The 22,638-nt window shown below is 42.6% G+C and overlaps 1 protein-coding gene across 11 annotated transcripts in view; it reads left to right on the top strand.

Annotated features, from left to right (window-relative positions):
* The window catches only part of SPATA13 (spermatogenesis associated 13), a 357,951-nt gene that overhangs the window by 309,048 nt on the left and 26,265 nt on the right, over positions 1-22,638 (top strand). The window contains exon 1 of one of the 11 annotated variants that reach the window (XM_045194754.3): positions 18,205-18,439. The exons of the other annotated variants lie outside the window; for them this stretch is intronic. Coding sequence (XP_045050689.1) covers positions 18,385-18,439 — 55 coding nt within the window. The 5' untranslated portion in view covers positions 18,205-18,384. Of the gene's footprint in view, positions 1-18,204; positions 18,440-22,638 lie in introns of those variants that run through there. 11 annotated transcript variants of the gene reach the window in all.

Below are 22,638 nucleotides of genomic sequence, written 5' to 3'. Positions count from 1 at the left end.
TTCTGTCAGTCAGGAGTCAAAAGTCCCAGGATGGAAGATTCAACTCTCAAAGCTTACTGGTGTGTCCGCCGCCTGGTGGCACTGGAACAGGGAGAAGTATTGGATGCCTCCAGGGACCCCTTGACTTTTGTATTAGGAGGCAGGCACATGGAGATCCTATCCACTAAGGTGGAACATATGGACTGGAGGTCATTTCCCTGAAGAAAGTCCAGGTGGTGTTAGAAATAGAAATAGATTCTGGGCTGGTCCTCCATTTGTTCATTCCCACATTTAGTAACTATTGAGTGTGTACCATGTGTCAACTAACAGCAGTGAAAAAAACAAAGTCCCTTAAATCACTTACATTCTAGTGAGGGCGTTAATAAATTGGCTGGCAACTGTATAATATGGCAGGTAATGCTGTAAAGAAAAATAAAGCAGGGTAGAGAGTATTCATTTTTGAACATTATTCTAATATAATGCACCTATTCCCCATATAATTAAAAACCCTCGCCTTCTCTAGAGGGAGACAACCCAAAGGCTCACCAGCTACTGCAAACCTCTCCCAGTAATACTCACTATTTCTCCATACCTGTTGCAAGGTCTTTTTAAGTTGTTTTTTTTTTTAAATATATTTATTGATTATGCTATTACAGTTGTCCCATTTCCCCCCCTTCACTCAACTCCATCCGGCCCACCCCCTCCCTCCCACATTCCCCCCTTATAGTTCATGTCCATGGGTCATACTTATAAGTTCTTTGGCTTCTACATTTCCTACACTATTCTTACCCTCCCCCTGTCTATTTTCAACCTATCATCTATGCTACTTATTCTCTGTACCTTTCCTCCCTCTCTCCCCCTCCCACTCCCCTATTGATAACCCTCCATGTGATCTCCATTTCTGTGGTTCTGTTCCTGTTCTAGTTGTTGGCTAGTTTGCTTTTGTTTTTGTTTTAGGTGTGGTTGTTCATAACTGTGAGTTTGCTGTCATTTTTACTGTTCATATTTTTTATCCTCTTTTTCTTAGATAAGTCCCTTTAACATTTCCTATAATAAGGGCTTGGTGATGATGAACTCCTTTCACCTGACCTTATCTGAGAAGCACTTTATCTTCCCTTCCATTCTAAATGAAAGCTTTGCTGGATACAGTAATCTTGGATGTAGGCCCTTGCCTTTCATGACTTTGAATACTTCTTGCCAGTCCCTTCTTGCCTGGAAGGTCTCTTTTGAGAAATCAGCTGACAGTCTTATGGGAACTCCTTTGTAGGTAACTGTCTCCTTTTCTCTTGCTGCTTCTAAGATTCTCTCCTTCTGTTTCATCTTGGGTAATGTAATGATGATGTGCCTTGGTGTGTTCCTCCTTGGGTCCAGCTTCTTTGGGACTCTCTGAGCTTCCTGGACTTCCTGGAAGTCTATTTCCTTTGCCAGATTAGGGAAGTTCTCCTTCATTATTTGTTCAAATAAGTTTTCAATTTTTTGTTCTTCCTCTTCTCCTTCTGGCACCCTATAATTCGGATGTTGGAACATTTAAAGATGTCCTGGAGGTTCCTAAGCCTCTCCTTATTTTTCCGAATTCTTGTTTCTTCACTCTTTTCTGGTTGGATATTTTTTCTTCCTCCTGCTCCACACCATTGGTTTGAGTCCCAGTTTCCTTCGCATCACTATTGGTTCCCTGTACATTTTCCTTTGTCTCTCTTAGCATAGCCTTCATTTTTTCATCTAGTTTTTGACCAAATTCAATCAATTCTGTGAGCATCCTAATTATCAGTGTTTTAAACTGTGCATCTGATAGGTTGGCTATCTGTTCACTGCTTAGTTGAATGATTTCTGGAGCTTTGAAGTGTTCTGTCATTTGGGCCATTTTTTTTTGTCTTGGCGCATCTGTTACTTAAAGGGGCGGAGCCTTAGGTGTTCCCCGGGGTGGGGTTAATGCTGGTCGCTGCATGTGGGGGAGGGGCCAAGAGGGAGCAATGGCGCTTGCTCCACTCTCCACTGGATTTCAATCACTCCCTCTACCACCCACAATCAAATTGGGCCTCTCTGGTGCTGGTTCCCGAGTGAGTGGGCTTGTGCATGCTCTAGACCTCTGTGGGTCTCTCCAACGACCTCTCCTGTGAGGCTGGGAGTTTCTCCTGCTGCTTCCCCAACCCCCATGGGTGTTTTCAATCAGAGGTTTGAGGCTTTATTTCCCCGCACTGGTTTATCTATGCGTGAATGAGGGGCCATGGGGTCTGCTAGTGGTCAGACTGCCTGCCCCATTCGTCCCACACTCCACCAGTCTCGGACCCGCCATGGCAATGGGAGTCCTCTCCGCCCCGGCTGCCCCTCTCCACCCCTCCTACTGGTCTGGATGAGTGCTTCTGTTTTATCTTCTTGGTGTCAGACTTCCTTGCCATTGGATTTTCTGTCAGTTCTGGTTGTGCGAGGAGGTACAGTGTGTCTACCTATGCCTCCATCTTGGTTCTCCCACATTTTTTTAAGTTTTATACCCAGAGGTAAATTTAAGCATTTCACCCTTATCATAATGGAAAGAGGTAGGAGAGAAAAGGAAGTAGCAAATATTGTAAGTAAACAGTATGTAGACATACATGGTTCCACAGAAAGGGAATTTCTCCTGCCTTGAGTTGCAAGGCCATATGTGCCATTTTTTACTTTGCTCACTAAGTTGCCCTTGCATACTCCCCTTGTACTTGACCCGGCACTGTTCTTTGCCAGCTGAAGTGGTCCAAACCTCTACTTTGTAGGTTTCCGAGCTATTAGTGGCTCCTTTTTCCCCCTCTTTTAATTAATCAAAAATCAGTCAGTCTACAAAAATGTGTGGCATCAACTATGCACCAGGCACTATTTTCACCATTTGGAATCCAGCAGAGAATAAAGCATCACAAAAAGTTTACATTCTAGATTTAAACAGATTCAATAAGTTAGTCAATAGCATTATCTCAGGCAGTAAAGATTGCTCTATGAATGTGGGTAATGTGGTGGAAAGCGAGTAGAGCAGGAGTGGCAGAGGGCAACCTAATGCTCTAAAGAGATGACACTGGAGTGCAGGCTTGAAAGGTGAGTAGGATGTACAGGTCTTAGGGAAGAGAGTGGCCAGCAGAAGGAACATCAGAGGCCCACTATAGGCAAGAACTTGATGTGTCTGAGGGTCAGCAAGATGGCCCAGGTAACTGGAGCACAGGTAACAAGGCAGGAGAAGAGGGCATTGCAACCAGAAGGTTGTCTGTGGGTAGACAGAAAGGGCATTGCAGGTCCCAAGAAGGAGTTGGGTTTATTCTAAGTGAAACAGGAAGCCTCTGCCAGCAGGGGCATGGTATGCTCTGACTCCCGCTTTAGAGAGGATGCACAGTCTGGGGGAGAAAAGGCAGAGGAAGCGGACTGATTTGAAGGTCATTGGCTTAGTCCCATTGAGAAACAATTGTGACAGTGACCACAAAAGACATCTATGTGTTCCTTGGGTGCTCATTTTTCCAGCGCACAAGGAGGTTACCATGGCCAGCCTTGGATCTAACCCAGTAGGGCCAAGCCTGTGAATTCTAGCAACAGTGCTTCTCCCTTGGGGGAATACATTTAGTTTTGACAGAGCAGAGTTAGTGGATGGGAATAAAATATTTTGCAAATATATTATTAAGTAACCATAAAAAATAAGCCCTGTGTTTATCCTTTGTTTCTGGCTCCTTATATTCTGGCTATGAGTGAGCATCTCTGCATCAGTCAGTGAGTCAGAGCACTCACCCCATCCAGGACAGTATCACAACCTCAACACATGTCCCCAAGCTGCCTTCCTAACCTGGTTTTAATTATGCCATTATTCAGTTTGGTATGATTCCATGCTTCTGGGTGATGTAAATGAGAAAGCTAACGGCACTCATGGGCTTTGGCATATCACCACAATCCCTGCACTGGGGAGTCCTCAGGTACAAGCAGTGTTCTGTGAGATGCCATAATAGTGTATGAGACCTTTAGCAAGATTCCAGCAGAGGTCTGACAGGTAAGGAAAACAAATCCAAATCTAGAGTAGTGCCTCTTCCAGTAAGGACAAATCATCTACCCCTCTATTATGAAAAGGGTCCATTGTAATCAACTTTCCACAAGTAGATGTCTGGTTCCTTGAAGGAACCATATCATTAACTTTGTTGAGGGGGCATCCTGTGGTGTTCAGCCCAGGCTTGGCATTCATTTCTGCCACCATGGCCATTTTTTTAGCCCACCAAGTGAGCATGAAAATGACTAGGAACAACAAGGATGGATATTTACAGAGTGGGACATTATGTCCATACAATTATTCAGCAGCCTCTTCTGCAATAGGGTCTACATGGGACACACTGGGCATTCACATGGGGCAGACACTTTCTCATGCTTTGAGTCTGTTTGATAGATCTAATCATACTCCTTCCCCAAACCAGTCCATTACCATTTTGTTTCTTCCAAATTCCTCCAGGTATTTGTTCCTAACCAGGAATCTGCATAAGCTAAATCCCTCCTAAGGCCATTTCTCCTATCAGTCAGAAAGCATTAGAAAGAGTATTGCTTAGATTTTACTGCTGGGGATTTCCCCTGCCTGGGGGCACAGTTACCAGGTAAAGGGTGGAAGATCCCTTCGGGAAAAGCTAGAAGAAAGTTGTAATGGTGGGATACCTGCCCCCAGGTCACCTAAGTCTGGGAAGCAACTTAGATCTGGGAGCTAAGTGAAGGCCTTGATCCTCTACCATGGTTTAATCCAGACTTCTCCCCAGATTTGGAGGTTTCCTACTACAAAAATCAATTAATACCTCAATGGAGTTACTTATCAGCTTTGTTCCTAGGGACCCTGTGATAAGTTAAGCACAAAGATTTCCAGTGAGTGAGCTGGCCCCGCTGCCCATTACTGAAACTATGTCCATTTTTCCTGCCACTGATGACCCACCTCCATGGAGGTCCTTGACTTCATTGCAACAGAAGCATTTCTCACCGGCTTCCCTTGCCTAGAGAGATTAGCAGCACATTGCCTATAAAAGCCCAGGGAGGGCAAGTACGTGGTATACCAGCTCTAGCTCTTCTGTCTCCCGGTCTCTGCACTCCTGCCTTTCCATAGGCCAAGAGCGGGACCCTCGGCTGCCTGAACCGTGGACCAGTACAGGTTTACACCCCAGCAAAGTGCAGGGATGACTCCTGTTCCATCAGTCCTTGTGGTGAGTGCAGAATCTCTGGTAGATGCCACCCAAATGGATAAATTTGGTTTAATCTAAATTATGTTTAGTAAATAAAATATGTGAGCCTTATTTGGATTCTGACCAACAAATTAGCTGTAAAAAGATTATTTTGAGATAAGTGGGGAAATTTTTACATGAACTGAGTATTCCGTGAAGGAATTATTGTTGATTTTGTTAGTTGGGATAGTGTAACATTTTAATCCTTATTTGTTATCAGTGCATACTAAAATATTTTTTGTATGAAATGATATATGGATCATTTTCTTTAAAATATTACAAAAAATAGTTGGGAAAAATTGGTAAAATATTGGTAATTGTGGACTCATTTTACAATGTCTCTACTTTTGTGTTTATTTGAAATTTTCCACAATAAAGGCATTTAAAACATGAATATATGTTTCCTCCTCCTTGGTCATATGCTCTCAAAATCTCCAAATCAAGGAACGCCCACAACTATATTTTTTCTCAAAATGTAGAAATTTGAATGTTAGTAATTTAATTTAAGAAATGAAGACCTACTTCTCAGGTGAAGGTGAGCTGTCTGTCCTCAGACCTTTGCACCACTGTACCGTGGGCCTTTCGGACACTCGTTGTCTCTCTCTTGCTTCATCTGGAGTATTTATCTGATCAGTATTTCTAGTAGATCTCCTAGCTGGCCCAGATGGGCTGTGAAGAGAGGTCACATGGAGTGGTGCTCAGCAATGGTTATCAACTGCATGGGTGTGGTACTGAAATAATAGAGCCAGATCATGAATCACAGGGGCCCTTATGTAAGTGTTTTTATGAAGTTCATGGATGGCAGGCTGCCAACCTGTAGAAACCCTGTTGCATTATTGGTGATGGCATTTGTGCCCTGAGTCTTAGAAGCATGTCTGCACCATGGTAACGTTCTCTTATGCAGTTGACTTTATTGCCTTTGCTTTCTTCTTTCATGAAGCTTTTCTCTTACATCGAAGGCGACTTATTCGGTCACAGGCTACCTGTGCTCCTAATGTCCCCATACTTACTTTGGGTTCCTGCCGTACCATCTCCCTCAACTAGTCTATTTTGATCAGAATTCAAATTTGATTGCTTTTCTAAATTCTCATGTCTACTCATCCTTCTCTTTCTGCCTCCTTCCCATCGAGTTCAGATTAGTTTGCGCATTTAATGTAAACCAAGCGATGATCTGAATTGTCTCCCAGAAAGGAGGGCACCCCGTTTCCACAGCTGTCACACACGAGAGGGGCCTTTACGGACCACAAGCAGGACAGTGAAGTCAGTGGAGTAAGGTGTGCCATTTAATGATGATCAGTTGTTAACATTTTTAGAAGCTTTTGGTTAACCTGTATTCAAGTATTCGAGCAACTATATTCGAGTATTTTATAATTCCAGACAACAGAGGAGAGAGAAGAAAAAACAACCAGGTTAGGTGCAATAGTAACAAAGTCTAAAAAGTAGGGAAAGAAAATTTTCTCAGGAGATACAAACAGGACAAGTTGACATACTTAGACTGTTTATGGCTTTTAAAAATATTTTTAAATTACTCAAATTAGTGCCTGATTTGATTTTTTAAATTTCTACATTTTAATTTCTTACGACTATAGTCACTTCAAAAATTTTTTTCAGTTACAGTTGACATGCAATATTATATTAGTTTCAGGTGTACAACATACTCATTAGCCATTAAGTAACTCACAAAGTGATCACCCCAGTAAGTCCAGTACCCATCTGACACCACACATGGTTATTGCAATACTATTGATGACTTTCCCATGCTGTACTTTACATCCCCGCGACTGTTTATAATTGACAGTCACATTTTGCAAGTTAGCAAAGAGAATCAAATTAAGCCAGTCTAGTCCTATGGTGACCTGGGCTACAATTGCTCGGTCTTCAGCAGAATAATGTAAGAATTTAAGTGCTAACAGTGGGATTATGAGACTCTCAGTCATAACTACCTATCTACATTTTTCATTAGGAAGCAACCAGAAACCAATCCAGTCCTTAAAGGCATGGTGTATGTACAGAACATCTTGATCTGCAAAGGGCAGGATGACCCAAAGGCCGGCCAGCACATATCCTGTCTGGACAGCGTGTAAGGAGCTGGCCAGTGACTGGTGCAGGGAGGAGCTATTTTGGAAACCTACTCTGAGGTTTTAAAAAGCTGGTTCTCCTGTCAATAGGAAAGCAAGTGAAAAATATTCCAGACTGCACTCAGTCATTGATTTTACCAGGGTCTACCACTTAGAATACAGGACATGTTTGGGACTAAGATACTTTAGAAGTTTCCAAAATAAATTACTTAGTGAAAAGAAATCCAACATACTGCAATTTTCCTTTTGCCACAAGAACAACAAATTGGGTACTACTTTAGAGCAACGTTTAACTCTAAAAAGGGTGCTACCACTGAAAACCTCCCAGCTTCCCTACAGTTAACACTCTGCTCTTTCACTGTAGATATCTGTGCAAGCCCGGAGAGGAAAGCTAGAGCTGGTTTGCTCAGGGAACAGCTTTGGGGGTGGACCCATTGGCCATTACAGTCTGGCCATAATTTTGATAAACATCTACAAACTGCCTGTAGCACTGGCCTCAGCCCAATGTCTTCAAGCTCAAGTCAGCCCTGTCTGTGACCTCTCCTCCATGAGGACCTGGGTGCATCCTTGCAAGAGTGGCCCCTCCGAGGCTTACTTAGCAGGTGATTGGCCCGATGAACCCGCAGGACCACTGGGAGCCCTCCTTGCTGAACCCATGACCTGAAAAGCCCCAGCAAAAAGTCAGGGTGTGGCAGCCTCTTGGGGGACTTTAGGAGTCCCTTCCAAAACCAAGGCTAGTGCACCCGCCGTCTGTGCCCCAACGGAGCCAGTGAGGTGGCCTCCTTCCACATCACTGCGCGCATGGAGGGCTGTCCCCACAACAAGCCCCCCACAACACCGCTGTCCCCGCAGCGCTACCCCCAGATAGCCCACAACTTTACTGGCTTTCGTCTGCACAGATTCAGGGTTGGTTTGTCTAAAGTGGGGGGAAGGGTTTTGACTTAATCTCTAAAGCCCAGTAGTTTCAAAGTATAATTGGAGGTTATCACTCAGGAGTGACACTCTTTCCATGTCTGCAACTGTTTCAATTTGATTGTGTACTGAAATGTACTTTTTCATAAAATGAAAAATATTTCCTGTGTATGTATTTATTTACTCTCCCCCACGTAGGAACTAGTATAGGTTTTAAAAGCAAGTTTATTCATACCTGTTGTAAAGTCAATATGCCTATTACTGGGTAATGATACAGGACATAGGGACATAAACAGTGGCATTTCACAAAGTGCCAAAGTTGCTCTGAAACCTTTTTTTCTTTTTCTTTTTTTTAAAGATTTTATTTACTTACTTGTAGAGAGAGGGGAAGGGAGGAAGAAAGAGAGGGAGAGAAGCATCAATGTGTTGTTGCCTCTCACATTCCCCCAACCGGGGGCCTGGCCCCCAACTCAGGCTTGTGCCCTGAGTGGGAATCAAACCAGTGACCCTTTGGTTCACAGGCCAGCACTTAATCTACTGAGCTACAGCAGCCAGGGCTGACACCTTCTTTTAATGTGTCTTTGGTTTAGGTGATACTTCATCTGTACTATTCCATTTAACAAATATAGATGATGCTGTATAATATACACATGTGTCCTGTTTAAGTGAGGCACTGTGAATCTCCAGAAGCATAAAGCCATGATGGCAAGGTAGGGGTGAAGTGTAAACGGAGGGTATGCAAGTCAGACCTGGGGAGTCCCAAGACTTCCTGGAGAAAATGGCCCACCACTGAGATTTGAAGGATGAATGAGAGTTGAATTCAGTATGTTAATAAGAAGAGTATATTCCAGGCTAAGGGGAACAGTGTGTGCAAAGGGCGGAAACCACAGAAAGGAGAGCACATTTGAGGGTAGGGAGCCCAACAGAAATGGTCTCAACCCATCCACAGGCTCATCAGACTAAAGACATCCTCCACATGCAGACCAGCCAGGGCCAGCCAAGTGCTTGCTTCACTAGCTACTCACTAGCTGCTGCTATGGTCTATTGATCTCTATCCTTGTCCAGAGTCAAGGGCAAGGGCATGGCCTCAAACCTCTTCATGGCAGTTGTATTATTTTAACTATGGAAGTTATTTAACTATATAAACAAATGAAATGTAAATATAAGACTGAAAAGGGACTGATGTCTGTGAAAACTAAATTGAATATTTTGGAGAGATTCAATAAAGGTGAATTGCTAAAAAAAAAAATTTCTGTCCAACTAGAAGAGAAGCGAGAGATGTACAAAATGGAAAAATCAAATAATCTGTACTCAGAATGCTTCCCAATTGTCTCTGGTTATTACTGTATTTTAAAGAAGCTAGAACTGGAACTCATAGTTGACCTGTTCTGGGTATGGGCTGTGTAAGAAAGAATGCAGGATTCTGGTCCTGTGTGTTTTCAAGTTAACATGTTAATGGCACAAGTGCATGTATCATTTTCTTTCTGATTTAGGAGTTTTAGGTAGTCTGATCGCACCTGGTGGGAGGTCCTGCACTGTCGGCGGCTGAAGCAGGATGAATAGGAGGGGAAGGACTGAAGGGTTGAGAGGGGGGTCTAAGGTAGAGATCAGAAGGAGCCTGCCTGTTCAGGGCCTCCTGTTCAGGGGACTTTGTCTTGGGGGCCACCTGGAACTACAGAGGGCTTTGTGTGGAGTGAGATGATCAGGTTTTCGTTTTAGAGACAACACTGGCTCGATGGTGGCCCTACATGGAGATGGGAGGAGTCTGTTGCTTAATCAAGGGGAGAGAGCCCTGAACCAGGAACAAACTTGGAGGTCAAGCTAATTGTCTAAATATTTTGGGTGCTTATACCCAGATGTCTGAGTTTTGGGACGAATAGGAGGAGAGTCCACAGAAGGGGCACTCAGTCCTGTTCCAAGGAAGCTGAGTTTGAGGAGCACGCAGGACAGCTAGATGGAGCTGTCATCACCACACACTCAACCATAGGGTCTCACTTGAGGAAGGAGACCCAGGCTAGAGGTGAAGATTCAGGAGTCATCAGCAAATGAATGATTATTCTTACAGCTATAGGACAGAAAGTTATCATCCCACGTGTATGTGAAAAATTAGAAAAAGATCAACAATTTGGGGGGACCATTGAAGGAAAGGAAATCCACAAGAAGACAGAGAAGGAATGGCCAGATAGGTAAGTGGTGTCAGAAGAAGCCAAGCATCAGGGAGAGAGTGGTGGATAATATCAAATGTGCCAGAGTCAAGTTAGATACTTACTGACTGAAAAGTATCCATTGGACTTAGCAGCCAGGAGTGTGTTGATCTTGACTAAAGCAGTCACCAGGAGGGCAGACCCAGAATGCAGTGGGAGGGTGGCTGCAAGGTTATGGTCGAAGTTAAGACATTAACTTTTAGTACAGAGGTATCTATTTTGCTTATGTGTAGGTTTTCTGATTTTTACAGCTGAAAATTTACCATAAGTCTTAGGACTAAATAAAAATTATTTTTTTGCTACCATATTAAAAATTATTTTGGCTTTACTGTATCTGAAAGCTCAACATCATTCTCTCAGTGTTTATTTTTATGCAATATTTTTTAAAGAAATAGTAGTGTTAAGTATACACCAGAAAGTTTTATTCTTTGATTTTTGTTATGATGCAATATCCCAACATTTATAAGTGGGGGAAATTTAATCCTAAATGTTTCTGCCATTTCAACTTTGGTTTTTAAAAATTAAATGAATTGTAAGAAATTACTGAAGCATATTTTTTGAAAAGTCTTGGAACAGAGTTAATAAAATTATTTAAACACTTTAGATTTATTTTTTACTTGGTACAAACAAAGAAAGTAGGTTTTTTTCCTTTGCCTGAGTTTTTTTGTTGTTGATCCTACTTCTAGTTTGTTGGAAACAGCAAATTTACTCACCAATAGTTCAGTTAAAAACATATGAGAATAACCCCGGCTGGTGTGGCTCAGTGAATTGAGCGTCAGCCTGTGAACCACAGGGTCACAGATTTGATTCCCAGTCAGGGAATACGCCTGGCTTGTAGGCCAGGCCCTCAGTGGGGGTGTGGTAGGGGGCACGTGAGAAGCAACCATACATTGGTGTTTCTCTCCCTCTCTTCTCCCTCTTTTCCCCTCTGTCTAAAAATAAGTAAATAAAAACTTTAAAAGAAACAGATCAGAACATATTTCTGTTTTTTTCTTTAGCATGATCAATAGAATAACGCATTACTGATACTTGATAGTTAGACCTAATGAATTACCAAAAAAAGGGGGAGTCATACAGTGATTCTGGCATTGTGGTATTCTAATTATTGGTATGAAAATTAATTTTCTTATTAACAGAGCTTTGGGTCCAAACACAAACACACATGCACACACGCACGTACAGTTGACTGGCTCTATGACCCAGTGGTCAAGATACTTGACTGAAAGTCTCAATGTCCTTTTCTGCCCTAGGAGATATCAATGTTCTCTACCCACAGATAAGTGAGAATGACCTGGCACACTGTGAGCACGCAGTTAGTATTAGCTGCCACCACAAAGAACAAAAGGGCAGCATTAATTAAATACCTAGGGAACAAGGGCAGTGATGAGCAGTGGGCCATGTTCACAGCCAGAGTTCTGAGTTACCTGTTTAACTGCACTAACCAGTGGTTGAACCTTAGACAAGTCACTTAATCTAAGCCCTAGAGCACCAGGAGTGTATACAGAACAATATTCTGTTACTATTTTATTATTATCCCAATAGAGGTTAAACAAATTTAAAATGCATACACTCAGATTATTAGAGGGGAAAAAAACCTCAACTGAATCTTTTCTGTTGATTCTCTTGACCCAAAATTTCAGGCTTTATCTAAGGATTTTCTAAAGATCTAGAGAGTCCACTAAGTTTTTTATTCAAAAGAAAGGAAAGAAAAGAAATACAATCTCAGGTTGAGTTGTGTGTATGATTCCTTTAAGTTATTTTAAACACATCAGAAAACATTTTTGTCTGATCTCTTATGTTTGCTTTGTTTTTAATATTTATTCATTTTTAGAGCAAGGGGAAGGGAGGTAGAAAGAGAGGGAGGGAAACATCAATGTGTGGTTGCCTCTCACACACCCCCTATCAGAGACTGGGCCTACAACCCAGGCATGTGCTCTGACTGGGAATCGAACCGGCGACCTTTTGGTTCACAGGCCAGCAGCACTCACTCCACTGAACTACACCAGGCAGAGCTGATATCTTATATTTGGATTATCTCTTTCTGAATTTGGTTTTCAAAAGTTTTCTTTCAATAATAAATCAGAGAAACTATGAAATGAGATCTTGTTTGCTTATCACCTATTGAGAGCGATTGAAACAAAATTCTTGGGAAAGCTGGTTGAAGAACTGGTGACATAGCTCTTTGATTGTCAGGTGCGGATGTCAGAGATCTGGTCTAGTACTCATTTCCCTTCCGCATCCCTCTTTATACTCGAATACCAAGGAACGCTGGCATTGGCCGTATTTATTTGTGCAACAAGATAATTCAGTTCACTTGTCTTTAGGCAAGTACCCGCAGTAAAAATGCTTCCCCGAATGAGAACACCATACACACTGAACCCACTCTCTTCTGACTGTGCTGAGACACGTGTGGGTTCCACAGTCAGCAGAGAGTGGAAATTGTGAAAGGGTTCCATGGACAGAAACAAGTATTACAAATAAAGTGCTTAGCATTTTCCAGCAAACTCTTGAAATTATCTTTGAACAGTTAAAATATTCTCAGTTCTAAAAGTTGTATTTGTTCAAGTCTTTCTGAACTACTAGAGTCTTCAAAACATCATGAGTCTGAAACTAAGTTTCAGATACTGAATTTTTAAAGTCAGAGGAAGGAAAGCAAGAGATCTAAACATCTAGCAAACAACCACCAAGTGCCCGTAATCTGTACATCTTACTGGTTTTACAAACAAGGAATCCCACACTTAAAAACATGCAGTACTTTTTCCTCTCTCTGCTAAGCAAGATTTAAATCATAGAGTAGAGCTGGCGTTCCAACCAGATCAGACCGACTCAAAAGCCCAGGTTCGTTCCCATTCCGCTCACTGTCACTCAGGTGCTGGGCTTTTCTATCACAAAACACAAGATCATTCCATCAATGTACACAGAAGTATGCCTGTTTAGCAGTTTTAAAAACCACACCTATGTGAAACTGTTATATGCCAATTATATCTCATTTTTAAAGATCACACCTTAACAATTGCCTTGTATTAAAACAAAGGAAAAGTGAAATTCATCCAATATCCATTTTGTTATGTTTGAAACATGCTCAGTCCTAAGGACCCAAAGGGAAATGGACAAATCCAGAAGAGGTGAAATACGTACTAGGCCTTGAAGGGTGAAAAGGCATGTGTGCTCACAGAGGACAGGAAAAGCACTGGTCGTAAAATTACAACAGCACCTTATCTTTTAAAGGTGATTTTATATTTGCTTCAGAATTTATCTAAACGTTCTCGTCAATGCCCAGAAACAGTGTCTTTTCTGGCGCCATTTTTAGAGAGGTTGGGGCATGGAGATGGTATAAATGATGGGAGGGTGCACTGAAGCCAATGAGAACAAATTTTCCATTTTGTGTGTTGATATTTACATAAGCCCAGGCTTACAAGAAATAGCTTTGAAGATACAGAGAGAGGCACATTTTCATCCTCTGACTTCAAGTGCACACTGCGTGGTTCTCACCCTGCAAGTCCTTGTAACCAGCTCCATTTCCTGTGTGCTCCGACTTGCCCCCCTCCCACCCCCACCCCACCCCGCTTTTGTGGTGAGCCGCCTGGCTGCCAAATGATGTTTCAGTAAGACCTAAGTGGAGCCTGCCTCCCCCATACATGAGTAGGCAGCATTCTGAAACAGTGGGTGCAGTTGTACATCTATATGCACTAGAAAATGTTGCACATTGAGTGTCTGTGTTATATTTTCTAATATTTTTCTGGAAAATAGTATAATTGTGACCTGTAGATTAATAATGATGCCTGTCTTTAATCCACTCAGGAAAAAAGGGATTGCTCTGGATTTGCAGTTATTTATGCTAATGGACAAAGGAGCCTTGGTCTGAATAACTGTAGCTAATGCCTGTTAAGGCATCCCCCATTCCAGCCCTCATCAGCAGTGAGGGACAGCACGTGAGTGAGTGTACAGAGAACCCTTGCTATGTAATGCTGGATTCCGGGTGGTCATTACTTACGTGGGAATTTGGACTGGGTCTCAGTCCAGCCTAGTGTAAGGAGTACCTTGGTGCTTGGCTGATGTGGTATTTATCCTTCAGCCCATTTTCTAAAAGTAACAACAGGGCTGTGCCAAACAATAGGATTACTCTATGCTTTGGGGCCTTCTGCTATCTTGTGCCTGTCCTGTAGCTCTTGACAATGAGACTGTATCCAAACCTAGTGGGGACATAAAGTTCTTAGGCTATACACAGGTCAGGGACACCCTATACCATCCGGAGAGGTTTCTGCTTTGGTGAAGCAGCAGCAGCTGGGAAACTTTAATTGATAAACAGATAACCAATGCTGGTAATATTTCTATGCAAACTCATAGAGGGGTCCTATGAAAAAATCCATACCATATTGTGCTTAAAATAAGAAGAGATCAGAAATTCGGAGGTAAATGGACCCTTAATGACTACCTAGTCAATCTCAAGAAGCAGTCCTAGCCCTGACCAGTGTGGCTCAGTTGATTGGGTGTCTTCTCACAAAGTGAAAGGTCACTGGTTTGATTTCCAGTCAGGGCTCATGCCTGGGTTGTGGGCTGGGTCCCAGGTCAGGGTGCGTAGAAGAGGCAACCAATCGAACCAATCGTTTCTCTCTCACGTCAATGGTTCTCTCCCTTTCTTTCTCCCTCCCTTCCCCTCTCTCTAAAAAAATAAATAAAATTTTAGTTAAAAGAAAGAAGAAGAAGCAGCAGTCCTAGAGACATAAAGTGATGACCAGCGGTTTGATTTTAAGGTATCATTACTAACACCTCCTCAACAGTTTTAGGGCATTTCTTTTCCACACGTATGTATGTAAATATATATGGATCTTAGAACCACTTTGCCAAAAATAACTTTAATTTCTATGTCTGTAGAATTAAAATGATTATAACATCTTACATGTTGTTAGCTTTTATCCTGTCTGATTTCTAAATACTTGATATTAATATATAATTTGGATTTCTTCACTGTCCTGTGGGATTGATTCCTTTGCTTAGTTCTTTCAGTGTGGCCAATAACCAAAGTTCATGGCTTCCCAGTCCTGACCGTGCCATGTAGTGATGTCTTATCCAAGGAGAAAAGATTAATGCAAGTGTTGGAAGGGGTGGGGTTTAAGACTTCAACTATGCTTACGATTTTTGCTGCAGCTTTTCAGTGGCTCTAATCACTAAAAATGTTTTCAAAAGCTAAATGTCAAACCCTTGTGACTTCTTCCAAAAATATCTTAGAAGCGTTGTTGGGTCAACATCCTTTGAGAAGATGTCTCATTTAAATACAGTTTTTGTTTATTTACATTTCCCCAAAATAATGATAAGAATCATTATTTTGTTTTGAGTGTATAATAAAGTATGTTTATTTAGTGAATGCCTTGTTTTAAGATCCTAAAATCCCAAGGATCTTACTCTAGTGCCCTGACCCCATCTCTGGATTTAGAAAAAGTCCTTGGGAGGCAAAAGCTGTCTTCTCTGCCAGCTGCCAATGAAAAGTGAAAGTGAGCAAACAGGCGGTTGGGGCGGTACTAAGGAAATGTGGCAAAGCAATCGTTTTCTTTTTGAAAACTTGCAGTTCTAACCAAAAAAGGGAGGAGCAGAAGGAAAATGAAAACACTGTGGATTTTATTTGCCTCCTGTTGGAACTTGAGCTGTGTTAATTCCCATCTTCTCACCTTCCCATCACAATTAATTCCCACCTCCCCCTGCTTTGCATCTCCATGTTCAGCATTTCGCCTCTTCCTTCTAAGCAAACCAGTTCAACCATTCATTCCCTGTCTTCATTACTTTTTGATTTGATGAAAGACAGTCTAGCATTCAAGATGTTGCCTCAGGGCAAAAAATTTCTAGCGTTTCCTAGAACAACTTTTCTCAAACCTGAATGTGCATTTGAATGCCAGCAAGGGTGTCCAACCTTTTGGCATCTCTGGGCCATGCTGGAAAAGAAGAGTTGTCTTTTTGGGCCACATATTAAATGCATCATGATATGTAATCACAAAAATATCTCATGTTCTAAGTAAATTTACGATTTTGTGTTGAGCCGCATTCACAGCCATCCTGGGCTACGTGCAGCCTGTGGGCTGCAGGTTGGACACCCCTGGGTCTTGTTAAAGTGCAGGTTTCAATTTCACAGACATGGGTGTGGCCTGAGAACCTTCACCTCTAACAGGTTCCTGGGTTGTGCCAGTGCTGCTGGTCCATGGACCACAGTCTGGGAGCAAGGCCTATCGACACTCTCTTTGGGGTAGTAATGATGTATTATTATAAAAAAGATAGATTTGTGGCCAGATAAGATTGGGAAATTCTATCTTAAACAAGATTACACAGATGTCATTATTTGGACTTATTTGAGCCTGTGGTTACTAATGTATTTTATGGATTTTCAAGAGGTAGATATAATATACAGTGGTTTTCAAAGTTGTTTTATGGAACATATTATGCAACTGGTATTCCACATGGTGTATAGGAAACTTCATCTTATGGAGAGCGGTCTGCTATGCAAAATAATTTCAGTAAGTCTTTTGAGCCCATAATTTAATTAAGTACCACCTTTATTAAGAATAGATGTGCTCCTATAAAGTGATCTATTAAGCATTTTAAAAATTTGACTCTTTTAAGTTATTTTTAAAAAGTACATGCAGAGGAAAGATGGGAAGGCAGTCTGGTTGAGTGAACATGAGTGTGCTTGTACGGGCACTTGTTGTTGACGAGTGACGCCCCAAGTTCCTCAGGACCCTTTCTTAGCTGGCTTGAAGGGCAGGGTGCCTCAAGTCAATAGAAGTAGCCACAAATGTTTAATGGTAAGAAAAGCCTACAAAATAGCACCTTGTCAACATGGGTATTATATTGGTAACTAATAAAAGCTTTGCCTGTTGAGTTCACAGTGTGAATTCTGTGGCAACTTACATGTTATGACAGACCTCAGGTTTTTCAGAGTAGCAGCGGCTTGATTGGTAATATTTATTAATCCCTAGTGAAGTGCTGTATTGTCCTAAATACGTCCTAAATATGTTTTCAATAACTCTATAAGGATCATTGGTCATTCTACAAATCAGAAACATACACCTAGAGATTTGGGAACTTTCTCTGAAGTAGTTCTGGTAGAGCGGATTTTGAACCTAGGTCTGAGTCACTCCACAGCCCATCACACATGGGAAAGCATGCATTTCCTAATTGGCACTATCATTTTTAAATCGACATTCGTTAAGTGATGACCATGTGATTACTACTTTGTGTATATCATCTCATTGTTTGTAAAGTTCCTGTCATGAACAAATTGAAGGAAGCACAGTTTGTCAACAATTGTTTCACCACATAAAAGACTTGCTCATTGAAGATAACTTGGAAAATACCAAAAAATATAGAGGAAATACATAACCCATATGTCATCTAGAGAGAACATGAAAAAAACAATTTCTTCATTATAGGTATACATACTTTATATAGTAAAAGATATACCTATCATTTTCACATAATAAAAGGTGCACATATTTACACATATATTTTTCAACAAAACTCCTCTTTTAAAGCAAGTCCATAAATTTACAGTTAATGTAATGCAATATCATAACTCAAATTTTTGTCATGCCACACATAGTGTGTAATCCCAACTCCGTTTTTGAACTTAGCAACCTCTCTTCTTTTTCTCTGGTAAACAGATCCCTTTTTAAAAGCTCTCTGAAAATCTAACTCAGACTTTGGGATTGTAATGAAAAGCAGCAAACACATCCCCACCACCTTTGTGAAGGGCTGTTGACTGCACCTGATATGCTTGTGAGTGTGTGTGGGTTTGGCGTGTGCCGGTTTGCCTTAGTGTAGAATTTCCTCCCTGGCGTCTGGAGATGTCTGGGGCCGCCAACCGCCGGGTGAGCGGTGAGCGCTGTCTCACAGCAGGCTCTGGCCAGCGTGGTCACAGCGTCAGAGCTGTGAATAAGCGATTTCTGCAGTTCCAGAAAGCAGCCTGTGTGATTCTCTGGATGCTCAGTCAAGCCCTGGTCCTGCTCTGACAGTGGCTGTTTGTCAAACAGAAGGATGGTAGCTCGAGGGGAAATAGCACGATTTTGGAGTCTGGAAAGCCTTCACATGGGTATGTGTGCAGAGAAAGAATTGTTGTGTTGCTGATTTGACTCCGCTTTCAGAGTTGCAGTGCTTTCTGTCCTCGCTGCCGCCTGTCAGATGTAAGCGCCTGTGAAAGCTCGTCTGTCCCAGTCCTGTGTCCCAAGAGTACTTTTAGTTGTGGACACAGTAAAGCAGAGGGATTGGTTTTGTTTACAGCAGAGCAGTTAGAAGGATATAGAAAACAGCAAGAATCAAGGGTAGATCTGATTTTTATTGTGCTGGGTTTTGCTTCTAGTCCATGAAACTTCTTTATACAAGAGTTTGTTTTTGAGTTACATGAAAATGTTCCTTCCTAATTTGGGGTGGGTAAGGTTTAAGGCGATGGACTGATTTTTGAGAAATACTGTTTACTGTTTTCAAAAGTGATATTGCCCATTATCCTGTTATTCAGTGTTTTTTTTTTAATCTCACCCTTCCTTTTTAGCATTGTTGTGAGTATTGTCATTTAAACTAGTTTCTATTTAAATGTGGAAGAAATAGTGTACTCACACTGGGAAGCTGTGAATTACAATCCATGTATTCTTACAAAGACGTAAGAAAAATACTTATCTGAAAGAACTTTAGCTGGCTGCTGCACATGGGTACAGTAGATGCTTTAAACAGTCTTGTCTCTGTTTTTCACCTTAAATCAATGCCAGGAACTCACTGAAATGAATGAGAACTGTAGCTGACAGCTTGAAGGCAGCCTTGGCCTTGCCAGAGGAGTACAGCTTGTGCTTCTTCCTTGTTTTGATTGGTTTTCTATGCTGGCTGAGAGCAGACAGGGATGTGGTTATGGCTTCTATATCTGGCAGATTAAAAAAACAAGACCAGCATTTCACTAACAAAAAGTTAGAAAAAGAGAACAAAGTCGCCCAAGATTTCTGCATTCAGAACGCCAACCTACATACAGAGTGGCTGTGTTTGTGGACGTGAGAAACTGGGTAGGAGGGTCCCAGGGTCTGTGCAGGAGAGTGGGCTGCCTGCTCATCTTGAGCTTGGGGGTGTATCTGTGTTGATTCCAGCCAAGCAAGCAAAGCCAGTGTGGGGGAGAGCAGCAGCCAGGCGGTCAGTGCGGGTAGCCCCGCCATCCCTCTGCTCCTCCCTCCAGCATTCCTCCACTCCCAGGGCATGGTTCCTGTTCTTCTTCCCACACTCGTGCACAGGCCCCGGGAAGGCCTGACCCAGCCTCTGGCTCTGAGTGGAATGATCCTGACATAACTAGAGACCCACCCAGCATGTCAGACCTGCTGTGTGCAGCTGTGCACCCTCTGCCTCCCCAGGGCCACGAGGGCTCCTGTGCTCCAGCCCTGCCATCGCCAGTGGCTCTGTCCCCTGAATGAGCCTGGCTGCAACATAGGAGGTCTCTCTGTGTTTCTCTGACTTGGAAGGCCTGTTCAAAGTGTTTCGGAGACTAGGTGTATATGCATAAAATAATGGAAATGACAGCAAAGTTACAGAACAGGAGGAAGCTGAGCTCCTGGCTGAGGGCTCTCAAGCCATTGTGCTCCCAGGAGAGAGTGAGGGGACCCCCGAGGGCGATGACTGCCCAGTCCCTCCTGCCTTTCCAGGGCCCCTGAACACCCATTGTACAGGCATGTAGGACCCAACGCTAGGACAATTTTTGGCTTTAACTTGAGCAGAGGGAAAATTATTCATAGGTAGTTTAAAATAAAACTTACTAAACCATTTGTAGAAACAAAAAACCATTAGCAGACTTGATGTAAATTAAGCTCAGTCAAGGTGATTTACTCTTCTCACTGCTCTGGGCAGCAGCAGGTGGCAGTGGCCCCAAGGTGAGCACAGGAGTGAAACAACACGCTGGAGGGAGTTATGTTGAGGGGCCCTTAGACATTATAAAAGGTCATCAGTGAAGGTGAACAAGTCCTCTTCTAGAACCCTTATATTGGATATGTTTACAACATTCAGAAGTACTACATGGAAAATAACTTGAAAATCTAGATTAGGAGGCATAATAGTGACTTAACCGTGTCAATTTAAATTGTAGAATATGAAAGATGTTTCATTCTTTAATTCAGTCAACTAATACTGACTGATTAGCAAGTTCTTGTCCCTGAGAAAGTCATAGCTGGGGTAGGAAGTGGGGTTGTATATTAGGAGTTAGACATATAAACAGCCAGTGGGAATATTGTAGTTAAACAGCTAACATACAATAACAACAAAATTGTGGTAACTGTTTTTTAAGAGCTAAGCCTAACATGCTTCTAGGACATTAATAACAGAGATTGTGACCAGATGGCAGGGTCAGGGAACAACAGCGGGGACAGCCAAAAAGTTGTGGGTCCTATCACAAGAAGTGATGGCTAAACTGGGTGTGTGGGTCAGAATTTGGTCACCTGTTTGGGGTAGGGAAGTTGCTCCAGGTGGAGAGGTGAGCATGGACAAAAGGATTTGGCCCTTTTTATTAATAACAGGAACACCCAATGGTACATATGGGACTAAAGCAGACGTTTTCGGTCAATGAGATCAGAATCCACTGCCTTCCAACCTGTGGCTTGCTGCAGGAACAGGCAACAAAATGAACATGTCTTCCAATGTGTCCACGCATGCGGGTTTAAGTAAGTTTAGCCTTGAGTTCCCATGGTTCCCACACTTAGCCAGGCATCAGAATCCTTGGAGAGCTTCTGAAAATACATTCTCAGCAAACTTCCCCACCCCCTCGAGAAGCCGGTTCCATTGTCCATCTTAGGACAGGAATCTTTATTTTTCTAAATGTGCCCCATGTGATTGGATGCATTCATCAGTTGGGGAACCACTGAAGAGTACTGGCCCTGTTTTGCCATTGAAGGTCAGCGTCCGGTGACCAGCTTGTTCCCTCTGTGTACCTCTCCATGGCTTGAGAGTCCCCTTGGTGATCAGCATCTGGGCTCCGTTTCAGCGCAGACAGCAGTGGCCTTGCGAAAGCTGCCCATGGCCCTGGCATGAGCTGCCTGCCTGCCTGTGTTTACCATTTCCGGTTTTAAGATGGCCAGGGAGAATGGCTTATCTCAAACTTGAGGAAGTCTGAGTGATCAGCAGGAGATTTTCTAAAAGACTGTTGTGACAGATTATGCTAAGAGTGGGAAATTCCCTGAGCCACTCTAGATTTAGTGACGGGAAATCCCCACATATGAGCTGCACCAGCTAGGAAGAGTGTTGTTCATTAGGTAGTTAGTGTGGTAATGGCCGAGGCCCTGTATGAAGATGGCCAATATCTGCATTGCCTTCCTGCCGAGTGCCTGATTGTGAAGCCCAGGGAGCCAGTTCTTACCTTCCTTTTATCTTACAAAACCCTCCCACATCCACTCTGCCACGTGAGACAGGTGAGACAGCTGGCATTTTTCTCAGTTACAAATGAGAAAGCAAAGGCTTAGAGGGGTCAGAGCCTTTTCTAACCCCTCTCACTGGGATCCAAACTATGGCCTTTGACCTCCCAGTCAAGTGGTTTTGAAATTCTGTCACTCTGATCAAAAGCCCTTAAAATAAGCAAAAACAAACCAGACAGCAAAGAGACCTGTTGTATGTCCTGGGAAAAGTTCCCACCAAGACCTGAGCTGTGGGCCTGTTTTTTCTACCATGTGCATAACTCCTATAGGAAGTCTTTAGCCTATAGGGACACGTGTTATGAAATAATTTTCCATCATTAGTGATATTTGATATTTCCTGTCATAAAAACTCGCCTTCATAATCAGTTGTCAGGTTTTATCCCTTCACAGACAGAAGAATGTCAGTTAGTTTTCTGAGGGTGTGGAAGCTGTTTATTGTTGGCATTTTAAAAACCGATATCGTCTCTAATTGTATTTGCAACAGTGGTACTGCCATAAAAACTGGCCTGTTCTCTGTGGGTAGGCACTTCTCTCCAGTTGTTCTAAGGCTGCATCTGGCCAGGCCTGGACATGCGGACGGCTGCAGCCTGGGAGGTGATGGGTTCATCTGGGGAGTAATGGAGATTACTGAGATTTGGAGGTGAGAGAATGCAGGGGCTGCATCTTAAGATAGGACTGTGTGAGGGGCAGGGCTGGTCGGACAGATGGTGCCACACAAAGAAAGTGCCCAGGTACAGTGACCAGGAGACCTGGGACGACAGCCATTTCAGAAGAATGTTAACTGTGGTGACTAAACGAGAATGTTAAAAATTCATTGTTTACAAATTTAGAATATTTATACATGTATACCCTATGGAAAAAT

This window comes from Desmodus rotundus, chromosome 3, assembly GCF_022682495.2.
Source record: "Desmodus rotundus isolate HL8 chromosome 3, HLdesRot8A.1, whole genome shotgun sequence".
Classification (NCBI taxonomy): Eukaryota; Metazoa; Chordata; class Mammalia; order Chiroptera; family Phyllostomidae; genus Desmodus; species Desmodus rotundus.
This window is presented reverse-complemented; position numbering and strand designations above follow the sequence as displayed.